This window comes from Pseudochaenichthys georgianus, chromosome 22 (genome assembly GCF_902827115.2).
Source record: "Pseudochaenichthys georgianus chromosome 22, fPseGeo1.2, whole genome shotgun sequence".
NCBI lineage: Eukaryota > Metazoa > Chordata > Actinopteri > Perciformes > Channichthyidae > Pseudochaenichthys > Pseudochaenichthys georgianus.
In genome coordinates this window covers 12,643,960-12,668,164 of record NC_047524.1, presented here as the reverse complement: position 1 = coordinate 12,668,164, position 24,205 = coordinate 12,643,960, and the positions used below count along the sequence as shown (strand labels likewise).

Here is a 24,205-nt window from a genome sequence, read left to right as displayed (position 1 = left end):
TGAGCATGTGCTCCAGATCTCTTGTAGTTTCCAACCTCTAAGGTTTACTTTGTTCTTCCCAGAGCTCTGTCTCTCCATCATTACTCTTTCCTTCAACATCCTTTTTACATTAGAGCTGTTGGAGGGTTGGGTTATTTTTTTAATATTTGTGAAATCTGCCATGTAGTGTAGCTTCACACTGTTCAACCACAGTGTGTCCGTCTTTCCTTTGTAGCAATCAGTCCTGCACAGTTTGTGAGAAATTGTACCAGCGGACACATGAAATAATGGAAAGCAGGTCAAATAATAAACCAATTTCTTACAGAATGTTCTCGTTATGTTCCCAAGCTACAAAATATAGAACAAAACTGAGAATGATTTGGTCAGGGAAACACTTATAATATATATTAAAAGGAATGGGTATACAGCCAGATATGTCTACAGAGAATGGATTCAAAAATGACTTCATTGTGAATAATGGAGTGGTAACAAATTGCAATTCACTCTGAATATATATACATTTACATTTTGGCTAAACACATCCCATTTAGATATATTCTAACAACTCAATTCAAATATCATTTTGAAGAATACAAATCTTATGCTTAACCTTTAGCATGTATTTAGTTGGTTAGATTGTATTGCTGATCTTTTCATTAGGACTATTAATAGAAGCCAGGTTTCACCTTTGTGCTAACAATGCAATTATCTGCTGTGGTTACGCAAGACTGGAGCACTGCTTTGGATGCTATTAATGTCCCACTGATAAAACCAAAATGTGGTTACACCGTGAACGTAAAGAATCAGAAAAGCCACAGATTCATTGTATTTGTCTCTTCTGCTCTCATAAAGACTTTAGTTTTCTTCCATCATTTTCTTTCATCTCTTCTTAATGTATAGTATACTGTACTTGCATTTCTAGATTTGTTTCTGAATGCTCTACAGGGTTTTGTTGGAGTTCAAAATATATCAACTGTGTTGTGCAAGACTTCAGGGACTGATGTGTTATCCTTTCAGCAGGAAATCTCATGTGTCTTAAAGGAGAAGGATTTTGAAAGGCCAAGTGTAAATTGTACGAGGGACAAATTATTGATATTAAGTGTGTCTTGAGGGATGACTTAAAGTTAATGAGCATACTAGTGTAAGTTCATTTCTGCCTCACAGCACAATAAACACAACTACACACTACTAAAAATACCATGTGTGACCAATCAATTTGTGGTCACACAGAGTAGATTTCCCGTGGTAACTGTGGTCAATATCGCTGACCTGGATATCTAGCTGCTTTCCGACACCATCCCTGTCGATACACAAATTCATTAGAGATGATGCCCAAAGACAAAGCTCTGGTGATGCAGTTGTTGATCTATAATGCTATTTTTAAAGGAGAAAGTTGAATTGACAGTGCCAATGAATGATAATGAAAGTAGGTTGGTTTACATCCAAAAGACTATCCGACTAGAACCTGTTTTGGATGTCATTGTGTACTAGGCCAGAGCAGGGAAAGTGTGTCACACTGCAACAGCTCTGTCGGTAGCTTGGACAATTAGGGCAGACAATTGGAATTGAGCAAAGCCAGGGGACGGAAAACCATTTGAAATCTGTTGTCCAGAGCCTGACATGGTTCACTTGTGTGTGACAATTTCAAACGATGGTCTCAGGCTTGAGTCTGTACAGCAAGGATCACCAAAGACTGTGCGAAGGAGGGGGAAGATAGTGATTGATATGGCTACTCTACAGCGCCAACCGAAATCAAGATCAGCAGCAACTCGGCAGGATCGTGACTCCTGCTCTTCCACCGCGTCTTGCCCGGTCTTCTCTGGACCATACAGTGACCAGGAGGAAGACCCACCGCTACATCGCCAATCCTCTCTTTTGTCACTAAAAGGTTCTCTCTCCAATCTACAAAGCTCCACCAATCAAAGCCACAAAGGCTCCCTTTCTAGCCTCCACAGGACTGTTCCCTGCCTCCAAGGATCATTGCCAAGCCTCCAAGGATCATTGCCAAGTCTTCAAGGATCTCTGTCAAGCTTTCGGGGCTCTTTATCCAGCCTGAGGGGTACGATCTCCCGGTTAAAGAGGAGGTCGCAGATTAGCCTGGACAACTCAAACGCCAGCGAGAGCTGTACCAGCCCCAGCCTACAGAGCGCCACTGGCAGCTCCAGTGATGATGATGGCAGCTGGGACACCAACAGCTGGAGCTCAGGGGCCACCTGCCTGTTACGGACTCCTGTTAAGAAAGATAACAATGAGGAGTCCAGTGGAAAGTCTTCCACTACTGACCATGGGTCTGCTGTTGACGAGGATGAGCCTGAAATAATTTATCAAAACCTTGTATATTCACGTCCTGTTTCTCAAACTGAAAGTGATGGAGATTGTGCTTCAGAAAGATCTTCCACAGCCTTGCGGAAAGACATGGAAACACAAAGTGTGTCATCGTCTAGCCTTAGTAACAAATCTTCTAAAGTCTCATACCATAAACGAGAAGAGAAGACCGAGCACAGGCGCAAGTTCTCGCAGTTTCTGAATGAGATGACCGGCAGGGTCTTGAAATCTAACCGCGATCCTCCTCAACAAGAGTTCAACCTTCAACATCGCTACTCATCCCCTCCACCACAGCCACCAACACCAACCCCCTCTCACAACTCTCTAACAACCCCCCAGCAATCAATGCCAACTAACCCACCACCACCAGAACGATCTACATCGGCAACAAACTTGTGGCAGAGCTTGACCAGTTCAAACCTTCAGACCATTAAGGAGTACGATATGAAGGACATTAACAGCTCCATCCACCAGTGGAGCAAGACATTACCCAGCTGTAAGATTTTGGAGCCCGGGGATGTTTTAAGTACAGTGAAAGGGGAGAGCCACTCATTCTCAGAGCTCAACCTGGAGCTATGTGCAAAGATTCAGGCACAGCCCTCCACTGGGAGACTTTATCTAGAGACAGACATTGACAGTGTGAGACGACTTGATGAACTGGCAGCCAATGGCACTCTCGGGAATGAAAGGAACGTTAAAACCCTGGGGAAGGTTATGGAGAAAGGGAAGGAGAGGGAAAACAGGATTACATGGGAATTAAATGGGGGATCGGGGATGGAGAGAGGGAAGGAGAGGGAAAAGAGAAAAGAAAACCCCTGGGGGAGGGACAGAGGAATAGACAAAAGGAAGGGAAAGGATAAGATTGGAGAGAGGCTTTGCTGGGAGAAAGACAGAAGGATGGAAAGAGGGAAGGAGAAAGAGAAGAACATGGTGTTTCCCAGTCATGAGCCCCCTCTCCCTCAATCAACTTCCAGTGGACGGAGTGTCCCCTGCCCTGTGTTCAGCTGGCCAGAGGGCTTTCCCAGAATGTCCTACAGAACTACCTCACTGCCCAGACCTACTAATATCACTGTGAGTACCAATACATCCAAGATAAGATTCCCCCTTTTTCAAAAAACATACATTTTTTGTTTTCCAGGACGTATTTCCAATGCAATTGACGTTAAATGGAAAACAATTTCGAGCACTCATAGCAAAACGTTTGACAGCAAGATTGCTTCTCATGGTTACAATCTTGGAAATAACTGTATTAAAATGGGTGACATAACGTTTCTTTCATCCAACATCATCCGCATATGGTGACTTTATCATGTTAAAGTTGGTAATATATTATGAAAACTGATCTTTAGAAGGTCACAAACATAAATCTCCTGCATGAAAACTGTGCTACATTCTTGTACCAAAAAAAAGTTGTACAATTTTAATGTCGTTTCTAAGAAAACTGGGATGCAGAACACCCTGGCACCAATTTCTGTTTGGTAGAATATCGTTCCTGTGGATATTTGGTTGTGTTTGACCAAGCTGTTTTTGCTTCCTAATGTATTTATTTTAACACTTCTCTTGGCAATGGAAAGGTGCAAACTACCATCTGCTATCATTTCTATTGATATATATTATACTGCCAGCTGCTTCTTCCTGCCGGATACCGGGAAATGTGGCCAAGTAAGTCTGAAACATGCTTGTTGGACCCTGTGACCCAAGATGGCGTAAACTAAGAATGCATCATAATTTCTTGTGTTGTTGAAAGTGATAATAAGAATTAACTTATTGTAAGTAAGTGTATTTCTAACTCAGGTAAGAAGCTGGTCTCGATCACCATTGGTTGGTTTCAAGAAGAGGACTGCTGATACAATTATACATTGAGGACAATGGCTATGATCATTCAAAAAAACATACCAGAGAGCAACATACACTGTGTTTCATCACCACGCAGTAAGAGTAGCAGAGATCACTGGAACTGAGGAGCCAAATGAATACAATTACACAAGCCTCTCATGATTCAACTCAATCTTTATTCAAGGCTTTGATTTACTGTATTGCATCACATTCCTCCCAGTTAGCTGAACATTACTCATCCAGACTCAGATTTGAATCATTTATGTTTGGTGCTTTGCTTAATTGGGTCTGACACATCACACACTTGCCATACAAAACTAAATCTGTAAAACGTGATTATTCATTAATGGGAGGTGAATAAGAAATGTGATTTATGTTGTGCTGTACATGAACAGAAATGTAGTACATCATTCACTCTTTTCGTACACAGTCTGGAAATGAAAGCATGACTTGCAGTTTGAATTAAAAATGTCTCACTGGATGTACATTTACATAGCCAGGATGTTCTCGAAGGATGGCTACAGAAAAAGGTCTATATTATTTCTCATTTAAATGGATTAGCATCTCTCTGCCCTCCAAACATCCAACAGAGATAGCAAAGGGAAAGTTTGGTTCCCCTTGGCATGTAATACTAAATATCCACCCTTATTTACTGCTTATTTACTGCTTATTTACTCAGAGCCTAGAGTATAAGAGAAACAGATAGCCTGGGTTTCAAACCCATTTTACTATCTTGCTTGGCAGCCTGTGTGAAGGTAGCTAACACATGAATAATTGAAACACTTTCCTATATTTGTAGGTGCCTTAGAGCAGGGGGGTCAAACTCAATTTCATCTCGGGCCACTTTAGCATCATGGTTGCATTCAAAGGGCCAGTTTTATATATAAGACTAAAATACATATATAAATATTTAATATATATAAAATAATGTATTATATTACATTATTGCCTCTGCATTAGATTATTATCGGATAGGGTAATAACTACGTCTGAAACTAGAATTCTAGTCTCTTCAATGCGCATGTCACAAAATGGTTTAAAAAGAAAAGCCAAATTCTGGAAAAAAGTCAAATTTGAGATGCATTGTGGGACATGTAGTTTATGGGCAACAAGCTTCTGTAAAGCATCATGTAACCGTATAATAAACATATTATATTCTTTCAGAGCTCTTGTGGGGCCGCATAAAGTGAAGTCACAGGCCGGATTTGGCCCCCGGGCCTTGAGTTTGACACCCCTGCCTTAGAGCCTCTGGCTTGTAAATGCCACTTGGTACCACATAGCTGCTAACACCTTGCAACACTGTTGTACTATTACTCTGCAGCAGTACAGTATGTGGTGAAGTATTACAAAAACACATACAGTATAATAAATGGCAACATTGAAGTACACAACAATTTCATCAACTGTTACCAGATGTGTACCCTGCACTGAAATGTGAAGGTATAAATAAGATGAAAGACCCAATCATTGTGAAGCAGAGGGCTTAGAGGATGCATTGCATCATGTTGTTTGAACGTCAACAATGTTAAACTCATGAATGAATGTTGTCTCCTGCTAAATGTGCTCTTGCACCAGCGTATGGGTTTTGCATTACACCCAGCACAGACATTGCAGGCATGTTTTCCTGTCCCATGCGTTTGTGTCAATGCAGAAAGAGGGAACCCAGCTTGTCACAATGAACTATTGACTATAGATAATTACATAATGCAAGCACATTGAAAGGCTGTATCACAAATAATTGTTGGCCATTAATAGTGTCAAAGCTGGGATATAGTATAATAAGAATCTTAGGAAATGTAACTGCAAGGACTTACTTAATAGCAGTTAGAAACAAACGGTGTGGTCTGCTCTGGTTGAACAAGCCCCGGTTGTGTTTGTTCAGAGGTATTGCACCTGTAAGAACAGCCATCAGCCGTGGTGTAACGGTGACTCACTCTTGAGAACACTTGTATCTCACTACAGCACGCTGGAGAGTTTGACCACTGCAGGTCAGCAAAAACAAGGATGTGTGTTGCTCTGTAACATTTAAAACTGTGCACAGTGTCGTATTTGAGAATACAGTAGGATCATGTTAATTGCAGTCTTCCCAACCTTTGCTGATGTAAATGAGCTATAATCATAATTTGGTGGTTGGTTCAAATAGTTTTCACTGATACTTTTGATTTAGCGACAGCATAATAAGGGCTAACACTTCAAATGTTCCCCCTAAAGAATGTACATCCATACTAGCTGCAGATTATCATTCAATGACGCCTTCCAGGAATGCCGACCCCCCCCCCCCCCCCTCCTCCTCCTCCTCCTCCTCCTGCCTGCCTCCCTCTCTCTCTCTCTCTCTCTCTCTCTCTCTCTCTCTGGGCTTGCCCTCCCTGCACAGAGGCATGCTGGGATGGAGGGATGGACAGAGGGGATTACCGAGCGTTGTCTCATTCAGTAGCTGTATGAGTCATCCTGCTGTATCACTCACACTGTTTGTACACACACGCACACGCAAACAAACACACACTGTTCTCTCACAACCGGTGTATTGAAGCTGTGTACCTGACACATTCATTACAGCTCACTGAATACAGACTATAAATCCTGAGCCTGGCTGCAACACAAGCACCGGCTGCAGCACACACACCCCTCACTAACGGTATCCTGAGCTCTAAAAGGTTCATGGTCGTGAGCATGAATCAGAGTGAGCGTTATCACCAGGGTTGCAGCTGACATGTTGATTTGTCTTCGTTTTGTTTTGGACCTTGCCTGCACATACAGTATATGTTCTGCCATGTCAACTCTGATCCAGGGGAGCATTGACTGATTGGTCCTGCATAAAGAATTAAGCCCAAGTGAACATGCAAACGGTAGATGGTCTTCTGAAAGCCATGTCATGCATAATTCATGGGCAACAAACCGCTTTCACATTCATCTCGATATGAGGTAGTAAAAATGTGATTATGCGTAACGGAGTGGGGTCTCACCTCTATCTTGTATGACATTTCAAATGTTTATGTGTTGAAGGGAGACATTTGTTTTTGGTGATATACATTTTCCTTTTTTTTTTTTTTAAGTTATGAGAATTGAGAACAATCTTCTCATCTATCTCTAAGCAACAAAGCCAAAAGTGTATTTTTTAAAGTGTATTCAACTATTCTTTTAAATTGACTCTCAAACTTCAAATTGTTCTATTTTGTTTAGCGTTTCCTGCTAGAACTTTATATGTCCTATCATTCGACTGTTGTGTTCTTCAGTATGTAAGTCTGCCTCTCACCCTCGGGCACTTTCTTTTCATTTCTGCAATACACAGCATTTTGCCGTTGCGCTTTTAATCTGTCATTTCTGGCTCGGGCTCTCTCCCTTCTCCCTCTGTCACTTAATACTCTCAATGCTGATATATATATTTATGGGAGAGAGAAATAACAGATATTTGTTTGGCTGCTCTGAGATGTCGTTAAACATCAGATAAGAGGCACTCCACAGCAGGCAGTGACAGCCGTGGCGCCAGATACATCTGCTTGATAAATAAATCATTTTACCCCTCTCTTCTTGTCTTCCCAACAGGAACCTGATGGAGAGATGCAGCATGACACGAGGTTAGCCACTTTCACTTTTACCCGCTCTCCTCCCGGTAGTGACACCACCACATCTCTCTTTCCTTCTTCTTCTTCTCTCCATCACTCCTAAAACCCCTCCTCTTTCCAAACACCTCCTTCTGCTCCATTCAATGCTCAGCCTCTCTCTCTCTCTCTCTCCTCTCTCTCTCTCTCTCTCTCTCTCTCTCTCTCTGCCTACCAGCCCGTCTCAGTCAGAATTAGAGGAGGCTTTCCTAAATGCATGGCGCTCTGAGGGGACGCAAAGGCACATGAACATTGTGATTGTATCTTCTGACAATGAGGCGAAAAGCATATCAACGGTAAGGCGCTAGAGAGGAGAAGTGCATGCCTGGTCTTATTAGCTGCTCTGAGATAAGTGTGTGTAGTTTCTTTGCCACACTTACAGTCTGAAGATAATGATTGTTGTGAGTAGCTGTCCATGTGTTCAACAGTGCAGTATGTTTGGAGAATGTGAATACATGCTGTGCAACGTGTTGGACCTTTTTGTCACTAATCTCTGCAGCAGATTAAGAGAGTCGGCTGAAGACTGTTTGCTTTAGTTGAAGGAAATCTGCGTTGTTTTTTTGGTCAGTGGATTCAGATATCATTGTGATTTTATTGGCAGGAGAATAATGAGGCGGCTAATGTTTTCACAGCCTTCAATGAACTCTTGTATCCGTTCTCTGGGCAGTATGATACCACAGAAAGGCAATTATGGATGAACAAGCGCATCACAAAAGAGCAAGTTGTTCTCATTAAAAGAAACCCTTAACTTTGTATAGATTAAGAGAAAGAGAGAAGGGTAAATCCATAGTGCTGCATTTTACCTGATGAGTTGATACGTTCATATATTTCAGTGAGTACATCATGAAGTCTTACATGTGTTGCCTTCAGGTGTCTTTACAATCTGCAGGTCAGCATAACATGATCATAACATCTAGAAGTTAATTACTTTCACCTGCAGCAAGCGAGGACTTCTGAGGAGATGATCTCTGCTTCCTGTTACATAATTAAAGCAAACGGCACTTCGAATAAGGTACTGTCCAGAGGGAAAGTTTAGGTCTTTAAGTGAGTGTCAAACTTCCTGTGCACTAGGAAGAGCTTTAATTAACCTGGGGGTGAAAACAATTTAAAATGATTGCTATCTTCTTCAGCACTTTAGTGTTTCCACGATATGTAAGTGTGTAGCACTACTTCAAGTACAATCAGGTGTCCTAAGCTTTGCTACTGTACTGCCATGAGGTACATTTAGGACATTCTTAGCATGATTTATTGCAGGTTTTCTGGTGATACAACCAAAACTACACATAAATACTTTGGCATACACAGCCAAACACTTAAATGAGATTCATATTACAATGAACAAGTCTTTAAGTTTGTCCAAATACATCATCTTTACTCGAGTTGAATTAGATTGATGTCAACTATGTACATTGAGATAATCTCGTACAGCACAAAGCAGAATGTAAAATTTGAGAAGCACAGGTAAGAAGGCCACATTAAGAGAAAATAAGCTTCAGTCTTTATGACATTTGCTATATTTAGATTTTACCCTTGTGTAATGTAGATAATTAAAACTTTGGGGGGAGTCGTATTTTCCATTTTCTGCTTCAAGTTTTCGATTACAGCCGATTGCTGTAATAGCCATTATTCTTACATTTTTTAGATTGTTAATTTCCCCTTTATGAGGTTATTTGCTGAACTTGTTCATTTGTACCAAATCTCACTGTCAAATGAAAATAAAATCCAAATGGTAATGCCCAAAAGGAGTATTATTATTACAAGTGTACATTGTGCGCTAAACATTCAAAGGTCCCTGCTGACTGACTGATGATGTTGCATCCACAAGTTCAACTTTCTGTAAGCAACAAAGAAATCTCACCGATCGTCAAAACATTTCAAAGTGTTTCCATGAGTCCAATAAGGTAGTGGAGGTTTCCTTACGTTAGTACTGTAGGAGCAGATATTATTACCAGTCATAGTTGCTATCGGACAGAAAAGCGAAGAATAAGAATGAACGGCATCTCATTCAAAAATCATTAAGAAAAAAATGATGTTAGCTTCACTTGACTTGCTGTGACTTTTAATGAGATCTTTACAAATGTTTCCCTTACCTTCATCAGCTGTATCTACCCATGATCCACGTTGACTCTTTCCCCAGGCCCTGTGAGAAATCTCAACCCCTCTGGGCTTTTCTCAGACTTTGAGGAAAATGCCCTTTGTTTGTTCACCGCTCTCGTATTTCCCTAAGCTACTGTAGGCATGCAGCATCCAATGGCAGATGCTATACTTATGAAGGCTCCCTTCAGGTTCGCCCGGAGCAGTTTACTACCTCCCCTCATTCTTCCGTCTAATTATTTCCATGAGGATGAGATCAGAGATTTATGCACGAGTCATTTTGTGAGGATGGACTTGTGGATGGATATGTTGCATCTAATAATAATAATAATTCCTTACATTTATTATTGCACAGCACACTGCGCCACACCCTCCATCTTCACGCCTCGAGATCATCGAGGCGCTTTTACAAGTACACATTAGTATCATACATGTACTGTGGTCAATACCCACAGGAGCAAATCCGGGTGAAGTGTCTTGCCCAAGGACACAACGGCCTGACGCAGTTCCCCAGCACTCCCCCTTGATCTGATGATCGGATGCACAGACCACTGCGCCACCCGTCCCCAATCATCTGGAGGTGGTTGATGCCTATGGCCTACCCAACGGGCTTGTTTCTGCATCTGTATTCTGCTTCGGACCCCTGTGCGTCACATGTCTAAGTCTTTAGACTCCCTCTCTTCTTTACTTCCCACCTCGCCACCCTCATCGCTCCCTGGACTATTGGAGATACGCCTGTCTGCCACACAGCATTTATAAGGCTCAGTCAAAGCCAACAGGACAGGGTCAGCGGAGCAACATAAGCGCCCATACAGTGGGCTTTAAGTGTCTTGTAAACAAACAGTCTATGTACTGTGTGTCAAAAGAGCAGGATGTGTGGCATTGTAATGTCTCGTACAGTAAAACATACAGCGAGCAGGGCTCTTCAGATGGGTTTTAACCTGATCCGACTGTCCTCTCACAGGCTGCTTCAGCTCGGATGAATTATTCCTTTCTTTGTGGCATGCATTAGCTTTAGTCCTGATCTTTCTTGTTCAGGGTCATGGTTCCTGCTCCTGTTACATCAAAATAATCTTTTGTGTGTCGGGCTACAAAAAAACATGTTGTTCCTCAGACAAGAGGTCTCACCAGCTCAAACAAACACACTTAGCCCTCTTATAAGCTCGATAAACACACGTATTATACACCCCTTACACCTCAGTAAATTCTTCATTGCACCCTGGGGGGCTGTGCATGCTGCTGTATGTTCAGCCTACATGCCAGACACAGCTCTCCTCCTGCAGTGTATTGCTTGGTGGATTTACAGATGTCACATCTGGGCAGTGATGATAAAGAGAAAACGCCTCGAAGGTGGAAAGCGCAACCTTTCTCCAAAGGCGAAATGATGTTGTCATGGCCCTTTCTACCTCTTTGTGCTCCCTGTATGCTGTGGAGGATCCTATAATCTGCAGTCTCTGAATTTAGATTTCAGGAGGTTATGAACAGTAATTTATTCAACCTTAGCAATGTTTGAACATAGTAAATATAGATTTGCAGAGGGATTGGAGTGCAATGTGTTTCTTAACTTGCTCTTCTGCAGTCACTGAAAATGTTAACATTGACCAAACGTGCCACATTAGTTCAAAAGGTCATTTGTTTTACTAAATATATAAATAAGGCTATTCTACCTTTTATTTTAAGCCATGAATAAGAACAATGTATTGATCCCACACAAAGAAGAGTTCAGATGTAGTACAAGTAAAACTGATGCTGATGGGAATGTCATGAGTTGGGCATTTGCTGATAAACCAAATAAATACATAAATAAATAAAGTATTGGACAAATTAAAATCATAAAGAAGTGAAATTATCATCAAAGTTATTAGAATTCATTCTGAGGGGGAAATGAAATTAAGAACTAAGTCTAATGGCAATCCATCCAATAGTTGTTCAGATATATTCAAACATTATAGCCTGGACCAAAATCACAAACACTATGCCAACAGGATGACTAAAAACTACAATACTACAGTATGAGCCTTTTTATAATAAATAAAGAATACACATCAAACTGAATACAACATGCCCACATATTAGGCAGTAAATCAGCAGCAGCAGTTTCCTTCTACACTTTGTCTTTTAAACCCCTCCATGTCTACATAGTGATGTATCTCTGTCTCTCAGGCGATTACTTCTCGTCGTCCGCCAGGCGGGGGACCACAGGTATGTCACGACTGTGTTGTTGTGGCAACCTGCAGTGAGGAGTGAACTCATTCAGTTTTAACAATGGAGAAATCTTAACACTGTGGTCTTTACACACGCACACACAACATACACATTGTACAAATCATTTTAATGATGATTTAATGACTGCCCCCTTCTTTTCTGTATCTGTCTATTGTTGCTTTTTGAAAGGTTGTGAAGGGGTTAAGAGCTCAATTAAATTCTGGCCTGCGGCTCTGTGTAGCTCTGGAGCCGAAATATTGTCTACTTATGTCCGGAAACACCAATAGAAAGAGAGATAGAGAAAACACTTTCTCGATACATACAGCAGGGCAATATGAAACATACGTCTTTATCCAATTTATTTATTCAACTCTTTTTTGTTATTATAGTTTTTACTGTCCAGGCAGTACAACATTGAGAATAATTTAAAGCAATCTCACATTTGTGCCGTGGGCTGAAAAATAAATTAAATGTAGTAGGAGTGAAGTTGTTTTTCTTGATGAAAAGGGAAACATAGGTAAAAGTAAAATTCAAAACAACCACGAGGTTCAGCTGTATATTGTCCACATTCTTTAGAAAGCTCTTTCTATCGGGCATGCTGCAGACTTTTTTTGTACATTGACATTATTGTGAGCAGCAGAGAAAGAGGAAGATAGTGTTCTCACTCAAGGTCTCTTGCTGATGGAATTATCCCAGTATACACCGAGACTAGAGTTCTTCACAGGGAGCAGAGCCAAGACCCGGCTGAGGCTGCTTCATTTAAAACACAACCCGTGGTCTAAAGCTATACTCAACTTCATCCATTACAGTCTGGGACTTCTTATTTTCCCATTGGATATCCTATTCTGTGCTATCTACTGGCAAACAGTGAAATGCCTTGACATATGATCAGCTAATGATTGAATGCTGTATGCACTGTAAAGCCCCCTAAGGCCCCCCTTGAATCTGATTGATTCAAACCTTTATCAGGACCTTTGTAACATTAAAGCTATCTTAAAAAACAAAGAAACAAAGACATGTGCCTAAACTAATGTTCACCAAGTTCTTCTCAATATATTGACCTTTTATTAAAGAGAATTTGATATCCCTGTTTACATTGCTGTTTAAATTACATTACATTTAATTTCACAACTTGAGTATTATCATCCAAAATACTGCCAGAAAGTTGGGAAGAACAGATTTATTTAAAGATAACTCAAATCCATGAAATTGGGTTGCAAGAGGCAGATTAGAAGACTTCACATTTTGTGACGACTTTACTTTTAATAGACCATCCCGTCTTAGTCAATAACCGTTTATTAAACAGGCGTTAAAAGTTATGAGACTTCTCAAAGCACCCTCCAGAGCCACAATAGACGTTCCCTGGTCTGATAAATGGACATATATAACCAGCCTAAAGTTGCCAAATAAACCTGATGTTAATCCTCTGTCGGTATTGACCAGTCTGGCGAAGTCCTTATGTTGTGCTGTAACAGATGGAGATCCAGTCAGTGCAAAGATGCATTGCACTGAGCGGCACACTAAAGCAGGTTTGAATTGGACTGTGGTGGGCTGAGGTTTGGCAGCAGTAAATTACAGATGGGACTTTAATTTACTCCCATTTCATATGCAGTACGTTTCACTCATTCTGCCAATGAAAGCTTCTCCATTGGGGCAAAATGGCTTTTATGTCAATAAGATTAGAAACGCCTTCTGTGGTAACAAAAGTATTGACATGCTTATTGGGGATGGAGTGAAATGAATTCACTTATCAGGTGGTTGTGTTATTGGTGAATCTCAAGTCTGTCTTCAGGTATATAGAAGCTCAGCTAAAGCCAATATGAGGAACATCAGTCAAATAGAGAAAACACCAGCCCTGAACTGCACAACACACACAACACAGCACAATGTTTGAGCGCTCCCCTGTGAAGACTGCTGCTGCTGCGATCTGATCTGATCAGGAACAGAATGAAATATGCCAACAAATTGCCAAAATGGATTGAACGCTTGCGGTTTCCTCTGATGCTTGTTACACATACGCAACCGCGCTTCTCTACACAAATACAACTTTATTGCTATGACTGATGTGATGTTCAAAGGGCCAAGGAGACATGAAGGAGCTGGGGGGAGGTTGATGAGCGGCGTCGCAGCAGGGTGAAATATTCATCGTTTAATTTATCCCCGGGAGGCTTTTGTGTTATAAAACAGCATTATGGTAACAAGCCTGACAGTGAATGCAAGCATATTTGCTGAGTTGCCCTGAACTGCGTTTGACATTACCTGCAATGCATGGTGAGGGGCGATGCTTTTATTATGTTACTGTAAATCAAGTTCCTGTTTTATTACCTTATAACAACCAACGGTCATTAATGTAAATGTAATCAATGACATTTTAAGATGATTTGATGCGGCCTCAATTATAAATTGATACTTCAGTCGTTCTTTTTAAGAAGTTAGAGGGCTTTAAAACGTGTATCACTTTCAAGGCCAACACATTTTTCCTACCCACTTAAGGTTTAGTTTCTTTTGATATGTAGATAGAAATTAAAACAGATAAACAGTGTGGGGGAAGCGCCTCAGTTGCAATTATTGACTTCAAGCAGCAAACTGTGTTGACTAGTCATCATCATTGCTCTGGTGACTTAATCCACAGAGCTGTTTTTTCTGGCCGCTGGTAGTGAAGAGACACAAGAGACTGTGGTATTTCTGGAGTCTTGCATCAGAAGAAACACACAACTCATGGCTCTTAAGTAAAGCCTCTGCGGTAGATTATACCATGGGAAAGAAAAGTAAAGTCTAATTATCTCCAACTCTGCTCATGTTTGATCCCTTTTGGCTTTTAGGCTGTTTGAGTCTTAGGCTTTTGTCTCAGACCGTTAATAATAATAATACTTTTCTTTTTAATCTGGTTTATTACAACCCAGGTCTAAGTTTTGTTTTTTGGTCCATTATTCCTACTGCAATACTTGCAGATATTTGGATAATTGCTAAGGTCTGGGAAGGCACTGATACTGCAAAGATAGAGGCACTACAGTACATTCATAGTCAATATGGAAGCACTGGCAACTACCTTTTTGTTGTGTGGATGACTTGTTGAAAGTGGTTTAGTGGTTGTTTACCATTAGCTCTTATCTTTTCTTGCCCCATCGGACTTCTCTGCTCCCACATCTCACTATAACGTTGGTTATTATCATTGGAGATAATGGCCACAACAACATAAATAACACCTACTGAGATATCCTCTAAACTGGAACAGGAAGGTTTACTGTTCAAATTAGATATGGTGATTGTGTCTCTGTTAGCTCCTCACTTAATAGCAGACTTCAGGAGGGATGGCACAGCGGCCATTAAAGTGTAATCTCCTCATTTGGTCATTGTGAATATTTGATCTGGCAAGCAGTGACTACCTGCTCACCTCCTGTAGCGTAGCACTACTAAATCAACCTGCGGGCACCATAAAGAGGCTCCCCATTGTAGATCCAAAATGGACGCTGTCTAGTATTGACCGTTAGAAGGTTTCACATTAAGGCTTTCTTTTCTAAATTAAACTGGAGTCACTTGCTGTGGGAGCCATGGAGGAGAAAACATATACGGGCCGAGTGGGAGGCGGAAACTGCCTAAAGTAGGTTATATTCTGAAGCAGTGCCCAAGCTTTGTTGTACTCCCTGTGGGGTGCGTTGTCTGATCCTCTTGACAGGATGTAACACATGGGGAAAGTTTTTAGGGAGACAGGGTTTACTCATTTTTGCATCCCCACTACAGCCTCCTCTTAACACTTTGAGGGGACTCTGTAGAACAGAAAGTGTGCTTAATTTACATACCTTTTGTTTTTTAGAGTTTTTCTGGCAGTGTTGGAACAGCAGCGGGCCTATCATGAGGTTCTCTGAGGACTCAGACATTTTCCTTCATGTGGAAAGTGGGCTTACTTTGCCAAACAACACCTGAGGCACTGAGATCTCATGTTTACTGTATCTCTCTGTGGGAGGTGTTAGGACACAGTGAGGCTACAGTGCTTCCTGTGCACTGCAGGAAGGACTGTGTTTATGTCTGAGCATGTGAGGGCGGACTCTATAGTAGCACACTTACTTACCAATTCAGCAGCTACTTCTGTCGTCTTTCGCTCTCTCCCCCTCTGTGACTTGCAGATAAGAAACTGCAACCATATTAACAATGTTTGCACAAACTGCCATTGTTTCCTGAGCCACTGTTGAAGAGAGATTACAAATAATAAGTGGTGGTGCCTTTAAAAATGGCAGCGGGCGACAAAACATTCATTCCAGTTTGCCGTTGAACTGCTAACCTGACACTCTGCGGGAGGTGATAGAAGTTGTGCCGCTGGTCTGCATTTATTCATTTATGCTTACTTGGCTCTTCCGGACAAGACACCATGTTTAAAAGGCAAATATGTTATATCTCAAATGTTTGCACCCCAGTTAGATTATGGTGGTAATTTGACCGTTTGCCAAGCCCCACCACTCTTTAGTAACTGTTGCCATGCCTTTCAAGCTTTTCCTCTTCATTCAGCATATAATAACGTTTACAGTCCTAATGGTGGCAGATGCAGCATACTCATTAAAAGTATTTTAATATTTAAAACTGGTTTTCAATTTTAAACGAAGCAGGCTTCACAATTTCAGCCATTGACTTTAGATGACGGAAAAGAACACTCTTGGTCTAAGGTTTTATCAGGATCAGTTAGCTAACATCTAAACACATGCTAACCCATCTCTTCTCCTTGGGAAAGATACAAATTCCCAAATTGCTCCTGAAGGTATAACCAAGATGCTGGCTAGTTCAACATGTGCAGAAATCAATAGCCTAGCAGACCATGCTCAGGGGCAATTGTTTTGCTCTTAAAGTAATAGTAGAAGTAATATAGTAATACTCACCCGTTCATTTTCTCTTAAAACCTTCTACTGCAAACACTTATAAACAGTAGTCGCATCAACAAGTAGCGTGGCTGCACGAGCTTGAGTTTATGCGGCTGTTTCATGCTTGCTAATGGTTATTAGGCTCTGACCGTGCAGTCGACCGGAGTTCAAGCCCTAGCGCCGCAGAGAGATGGTGAACGATGGAAATGGAAACAAACACGCATTCATCACAACACTGATTGATTGAGGAATAACCTCTATGGTCAGCTGGTCAATACTTCTCTATTCCGTAGGGTGTTGCAGTTTGTGGTGACTGCATTCAATTGCTCACAACAAGAGAGATATGTGAGATAAGTACACGATAAAAAAGGAGGCTAAAGCAATACAACATATGAATCCCTCAACATTCGATGTTGTAGATTGCTTTAACAGTGTTAGGGTTGGTTATATTGTAGAACTTACATGTAAAAGTTATATATGAAAAATATCTGTGCATTAATCTTTGGTGTGATCATTTAAAAAATATTGCACGCCAGGTTTTTTCACTGAATTCATCTCATTAATTATTACGTTTCATCATGACCAAATGTCTCGTTTTCTGAATGCACCCTAAATCTGTGTTTTTCTCTGGAGTCAACATAACTAAATGTGCCTCTAAATCTTTGGGACTTCAAAGCTGTTTTTCTCTGCTCTCTTGCCAGGGTCATCACAGATAGCCAACTCCTATCTGCCTCCCCAGGCAAGACTTAGAGCTTTGACTGTTGGTTTGTGGTTAGAGTTCAAACTTGGCTTCAACATTCAGGCGACCAGCAGCAGCCGAGGCAACATCTATACACACATGACAGCCGAGGCAGAGAGAAAAATATGAAAAAGATATATATTGGCAAAACTGCCCTGAAAACACAGAGAAATGGTTGCAAGCATCAGAAAAGAAGGTAAGATGAGTGAGTCTGGGGACTGTGTTAATCTCTAAACATCAGCCTCATATATGGGGATCCATTTAATTCATTGTGTCTAATGGAAATGGATTCTCATTGCGTGGACATGACCATTAAAAAACCATTAAAAAAGAATGAGGCATCTAGTCATTCCCATCATTCATCTTCATTTCTCCTGTCATGTATCAACTAACATCTACATCAAACCGCTGTGCTGCAACAACAGTCTATACATCTGAAAAATAAAACAAAATGTTATACCATAAAAAAGAAAAATCAATGGCTCTGTGCTCAGACCTAATTAAACTGGCATTACATAGTGATAAGAGCTCCGGGGCAATTTTCAAATACTGTAGCTCCCTGGCTTTTTGCCGTCTGATTTTACAACACCGCGAGCAGCTGTCAGGCAGCGGAGAGGTGTAAAGATTTCATTCTCTTGTAGCATCAGGCAAGCACAGTGGTTTGAATACAGCAGCATGATTGATACATAAACTCTTCAATGACTCAACTATCTGTCTGTCAAATATGAACAGTTCAACATATACAGTATATACTCACGAGGTCTTGTAAATACTCTTACTTGCTTTGTATACAGGAGTATGATTGATGACAATTGTCAAACTTTGCTATTTAAAAGATGATGGTAACAACTCACTACATCCTTTAAACATGTGTTGCTGTTTTAACATCCACACGTTTATTCACTATATAACCTCAGGGTCCACGTTTATAGACATCTTTTTTCTTGTCTCCTTATTATCTGACTTACGGCTGGATGAAGGCTTAATTAGTGGAGATCTGCCACCAAGTACACAGACATTAAAAGGTAGTCGATCCCTCGTGTCGACAGAAAACAGTCTATAAGTCTTTCTGTGGACACGACTTTCTCCTGCTTTGCTGCCAGCTTTCTAATTGAGGCTGTGGGTCGAGGTGGTCTTGGAGGTCCACTCTGCTGCTGGTTGGCAGCGCTGAGCCTTTGAACTTCTCTGTGAGCCAACGATCCATCAGTGTGGCAAAATGCTAAATCCCCCAGCGCGCACACAGACCATGCTCCCCATCTCCAGCCTTTCATTATCCCCATCCATTCCCTAAGTCCCCGTCCCAGTCGCTATGTTTCCCCACATTCAGACACTCTTCGAGTGTCTGTAATATTGCTCCCTGTCTGGTCTGTTGTTGCTGTTGATGTTGTTGATACAGTGCTGTTGTTGTGTCTCGCTGCTCTCTGATGCTCGTAATGTCTCTTCCACCCTCTTTTAAAGCTCACACACACAAAGCTGCAGTCCATTCTATATTGTCTTCTATGAATCACCCATGCTCTGTGTCTGGGGGCGAGAAATCCTTTCCTATTCTTTCAGGGGCTGTGTAATGGAATTCACCATTACACCAATGGGAGCTCTTTTCCCAGCCTCACGTGAATGGGAAATGATTTGTATTCTTCCTCCATCCATCTGCTCCTCCCCATCTGCCTCACTGCGTTCCCCCTACCTGGGACCTCTCTCACACTCTGGCTACACTTCATCCTTTTCCCTCCTTCTTACACACTTTACTTTTTAGACCATTGCCTTTCTCTCTGTCTGTTTTCTTCCCCCTCTGTCAGACTCAATGCATCTGACACACTTTGACAGCAATGAAAGTACATCAGTGTTGTGACCGTGTCTCTGAACTCTCCCTGCTGCATGTTCAGCTCCTTACACGACCACAAGGACGACCTCCGTAAGCGCCTGTCGTACACCACCCACAAACTAGAGATGGTGGAGACGGAGTTCGACTCCACTCGGCAGTACCTGGAGACAGAGCTGCGCCGGGCCCAGGAGGAACTAGAGAAGTTTACAGAGAAACTACGCAGGTTTGTGTGCATGACTTTGTAGATTGCCTTCTTGTGTATGCATGGGTTGTAATTTTCCCTCCAGGAAGAAACTGGTGATGAATTTATTATGTTGTAAAAGGCTGTAACATGTCATTAAGAGCCATGACAGTGGTACTCGCCTCATTTTCAGCCCTGTATCCCAAGTGATCAAGTTCATATTGGATGACTTCACACCTCCAACTAATGTCGACATAGGAAGTAGTGTGCACCCTTCAGTGCATCTCACCAAAGGTCAGCAGACCACAATGTATGCCTTGTTGCACTCCTAAAATAAACATATGTATTCAAACGTATTTAATGTGACCCTAATCTCTCCCTAACCTTAAAGGTGAGGTAGGTAAGTTTGAGAAACCGGCTCGAGATACACTTTTGTTATATTCCATAGAATGCTCTTAACATCCCGATAGCAATTAATATCTGAAGTGCTTTGACAAAAAATCCATAAAAAAATGTCATCTGTGGAAGCCGTAGAACTGTCAAAAGCACCACCAATAATTTTAGCCGGCCCGGCTAAAGTAACAGGATGGCCTACCTGCCTGTCAGCCTTCCATCTGTGCACACACTTATCTCGTGCCCTCATTGGTCATGTGCGCGTTCGTGTGTGTTGGAGGAGGGGCTCTGTAAGGAAGTGTATTTTCAAATTCTAGCGCACTCGAGCTGGTTTCTCCAAAATGACCTACCCCACCTTTAACTGTAACTTTGTACTTTGCCTGAATTACCCTCTTCCTTTAATCTTAACCATTGTAGTTAACATGTGCTGATATTGTAAATATCGATTATTTTTTGGCAATTTTGTTAGAAGCCCCAAATCCCCTTCTTTCTCTGGTCCTCTGATTTAATACTAAATGTACAACTATTGGTAATTTGCTTTAAAAACATAATTTAAACTCTTTGTGGAATTTTGGAAAACAGACAGAATGGCCGTCTGGCCGATGGGGCATTTGGTAATTTTTTGCAATGATACTAATCTTTATAGACTATTCACAGATTCCATATTTGTTTGTTATGATTGGCACAAGCCAAACTCTACACCCTACTGTACGTCATATTTCAACCCTTCTTGAGCTTGGTGAAGACAGAGTTCTGCCTTTCAGACTCATCTCAAAGCTTATCTGAAATGAGTGATGGGGCTCGATGTTGTTGCTAATGTGCCGGTTTTGTTTGCTCTAAATCAATCGGGGAACCACTCTCTTTCAGTGCCCCTCCTTCATTTTCATTTACGCTTTGTCAGAGTCTTCTCACATCTCTTTCAGGTCTTCATTTAATGATTTATTTTTGCTCTTTGTCTCCACTGCTCACACTCTCCATATCTGTCTGGTTAATAGAGCCATAAATGCTGGTTTATCAACACTCTCTGAGGCCCCAGAGCTAATGTGAAAATGTGATACTGAACCGAGAGGTGACATGATAAAAACACCAGGAACAAGTTAACAAATAGAGTGTCGAGGACCTGTTTCATTAAGATCACTTATGTGCTGGAAGTCTCCCAAAGAGCAACAGTGATGAATGAATTCAAAGGAGAAATACAAGAGAGAAATAAACATGTCTTCAGCCTTAGAGCTAAGCGTTTGATTATGTATGTTTACTAATTTCCTACCTTAACATATTTATATATAAACATATTTTTATTAAATAGCATCATCAAACCTTTTTACTTTGTTTTGGATTGGCAGATTTTATCTTGAGTGACCTCCAAATCTGAGTCAGTACTTCAAATATCCTTTAAATCCCATCTGAGGTTTGTTTGTGATGTGGTTATGTATGCATGTCTCTGTCTAAAGTGGAGATTATTGAGCTGTGTGAACAGTACAATACTCTTCAGTCATCATGTGTGTGGATTGTATTTAAAACAGACGTTGTTATTGTTCTCTATTCTTTCAGGATCCAGAGCAGCTATGCAGCTCTTCAGAGGATCAACCAGGATTTGGAGGACAAGATGCACAGGACGGTAAGAGACTGATGCCGGGTGTTTGTATTTTTAAATCTGCAACGCTATAATCATCATATCAGTCACAAAATGAACCAAAATCACATCTTTGTTTGTAAAAAGCAGTTGCAAAAAAACATTTAAAGGTCCCATGTCATGCTTTTATGGTTATTACCCGTCCCCTTGTGTGTTATGTAGCTTTTTCTGCATGTAAACGGTCTGCAGAGTCACTCACCCTCAAAGTACACCCTGTAGCGAGTACAACTCTAACACAGAAAAGACCTGTCTGTGTTGCCCCAGAACGCCTCGTTGGGGATTTCTCTTTTTCCATTGTTTACTTCTTGGGTATGGTGACGTATTTCGGGTACAGTGACGTGTCGTTACGTCCACGGAGCCGTTACACACACACACACACACACACACACACACACGGCGGGACGTTGCGAGGTTCGCTGCTGCGAGGAGCGGGACACTGTGAGCTGGCTCACTGGTGTGGGCTCGGCGAGACAGCGAGACACCGTGGAACTCAGCCTGGGCACACACACAAACTCCCAGCCAGGCTGCGGGTGTGTGTGTGTTTCGGGCTGGGTTTCGCTGTGTCTCGCTGTCTCGCAGGCGGCCACTGGGCTCACAGGGAGGGGGGGGCAGGAGCTCCAACAAGCCGTTTAGAACAGAGAGTGAATACACATACTATACAGAGATGCTGAATGAGAAACCAATGTGAGTTTGGAAAATTGCACAATATAAATGTATTTTAGTAGACCTCAACAATGGAATTATGATCAGTAGAAATGGCCATGACATGGGACCTTTACTTAAGGTTCATCAAATATCAAAATATTCCGTTCCAACCAGTCTTCTTCTTTTGCTGCCTTTCTGTCCTGTATTATTTGTAAATGTAGCCTACCTTTATCAAAGTGTCATTCATTTGATGTCATTAAAATATATTAGTAAAACAATGCTGCATTGATTCATTGGGTCACATGACATGAAAACGATTGATAAAATAAAAAAGCACCATATTTATAAAATATATGAATAACATAAAATACACTAAAATCAAGTAAAAAGAGGTGAGTGTTCTATTTGTCCTGTGTTGCAAATATATATTGTGTTCATTTGGAGTCACTGGGTCACATGACATTGGGTTTGTGTGTTTCAAACGGTAATGTATTGACGGTCCCTAAGTGAAATCCTGTGGTAAAGAGCGAGCGCTCGGATGTGAGCTAACCGTCCTCTGACTGCTGACATTTAGTAAGAAGATCAGTGAATGTCTGTCCAATATACTCCCTAAAACTAATCTCAACACTTTCTTTTTTTAAATAATATAGCACGACTTTTATGACAATCTTAATGACACACGACACATCACACCATTTTTTATGGTTTATTTTTATGGCATAGCATTTATTTTTTAAACTTGTCTAGAATGGCATGTTTAATGGCACACTTCACAATACTTTTTTTTTTTTTGTTGATAGCATACTATATGATATGATTCTGTTATACTATGTGATACTTTGTTTTATAAATTACTTATTTTTTTCATGACTTATTTGATGGCATTGTATTTCAGATTCTTGTTATGGCACATGTCTTTAGCTGACAGCACTTGCATTGATGAATATCCTCAGGCACTTGCGAGGTACCACTCGTTAACCAGTAGATTTCTACAAGTTATTCTAGTATTCCTAACCTGACAGACGTTTGTTGGGGCGGGGGGGTGATGCTGTTGCTGAGAAGTATATTGGAAGTTAACAGTTGAAATGTACTGCAAATGATTGTAATTTAATGAATGCATTCAGTGGCTAAACTAAATATATTTTGAGGGGGCTCATCTGGTCGCACATCTGGTCAAGTGGGCGACCATGTGCTGCTGTTGCTGCTAAAATATGCATACATTATTCTCTGTTCTGCCACACACTCAAACATAAATGAAAGATTGTATAAACGAGTGTTTGCTGAGAAGCCTTAGGCCCTTTTAAAAAGGAATGTCCCTGGAAAAGGGCCAAACCGAAGTTTAATGTCAAAGAAGACAAATTGACGATAAACACACAAGCTTCACATCCTGACATACAGTGATAAATGACGTAATGATAAACTATAGTCTAACACAAACCGTTAATGTGAGAGTGATGGCGACCTTTATTCTCTCAGCTCTCCCTCTCTGAACTGCGAAATGAGAAATCCACAATAATCGACCTGAACACCTGTTTAGCTGCAGAACCTCTATCATCTCTCTCAAAGCAATTACATGATCAGAGACAGGGAGCGCAATCAATGTCCAAAGTAATTGGTCTTACCTGACATGCAACCTCTATTAAAACTATTACAGATAACTGCGATCTGGTCACCTCAGCAGCAGCAGCAGCTGTCCAATCACATCAGGTTGAGAGGACCCCTTATTTACCAGCCAGAATCAGAGCAGGAGAAGAGGCTCAACACCAAAATCCTTTCTTATGAAATACAGTATCTTTATTCAAGAGGATTTTAATCTCATCAGAAGTTTGATCCGTAGGGTTTGTCTGTCCAGCACACACACTAATGGAAGAGCACTGAGTGAAGGTATTGAACCAGCAGCAAGT

The 24,205-nt window shown here is 41.2% G+C and overlaps 1 protein-coding gene across 2 annotated transcripts in view; it reads left to right on the top strand.

Annotated features, from left to right (window-relative positions):
- The first annotated feature begins 7,950 nt into the window (after nt 1-7,950).
- Nucleotides 7,951-24,205, top strand: part of LOC117467923 (brain-enriched guanylate kinase-associated protein) — a 39,720-nt gene continuing 23,465 nt past the window's right edge. The window contains exons 1-4 of one of the 2 annotated variants that reach the window (XM_034111853.2): nt 7,951-8,035; nt 17,590-17,823; nt 19,511-19,672; nt 21,575-21,641. In XM_034111853.2, the coding sequence (XP_033967744.1) occupies nt 17,753-17,823; nt 19,511-19,672; nt 21,575-21,641 (300 nt within the window). In that variant the 5' untranslated portion in view covers nt 7,951-8,035; nt 17,590-17,752. The remainder of the gene's footprint in view (nt 8,036-17,589; nt 17,824-19,510; nt 19,673-21,574; nt 21,642-24,205) is intronic. The other variant, XM_034111854.2, reaches the window with a different exon arrangement.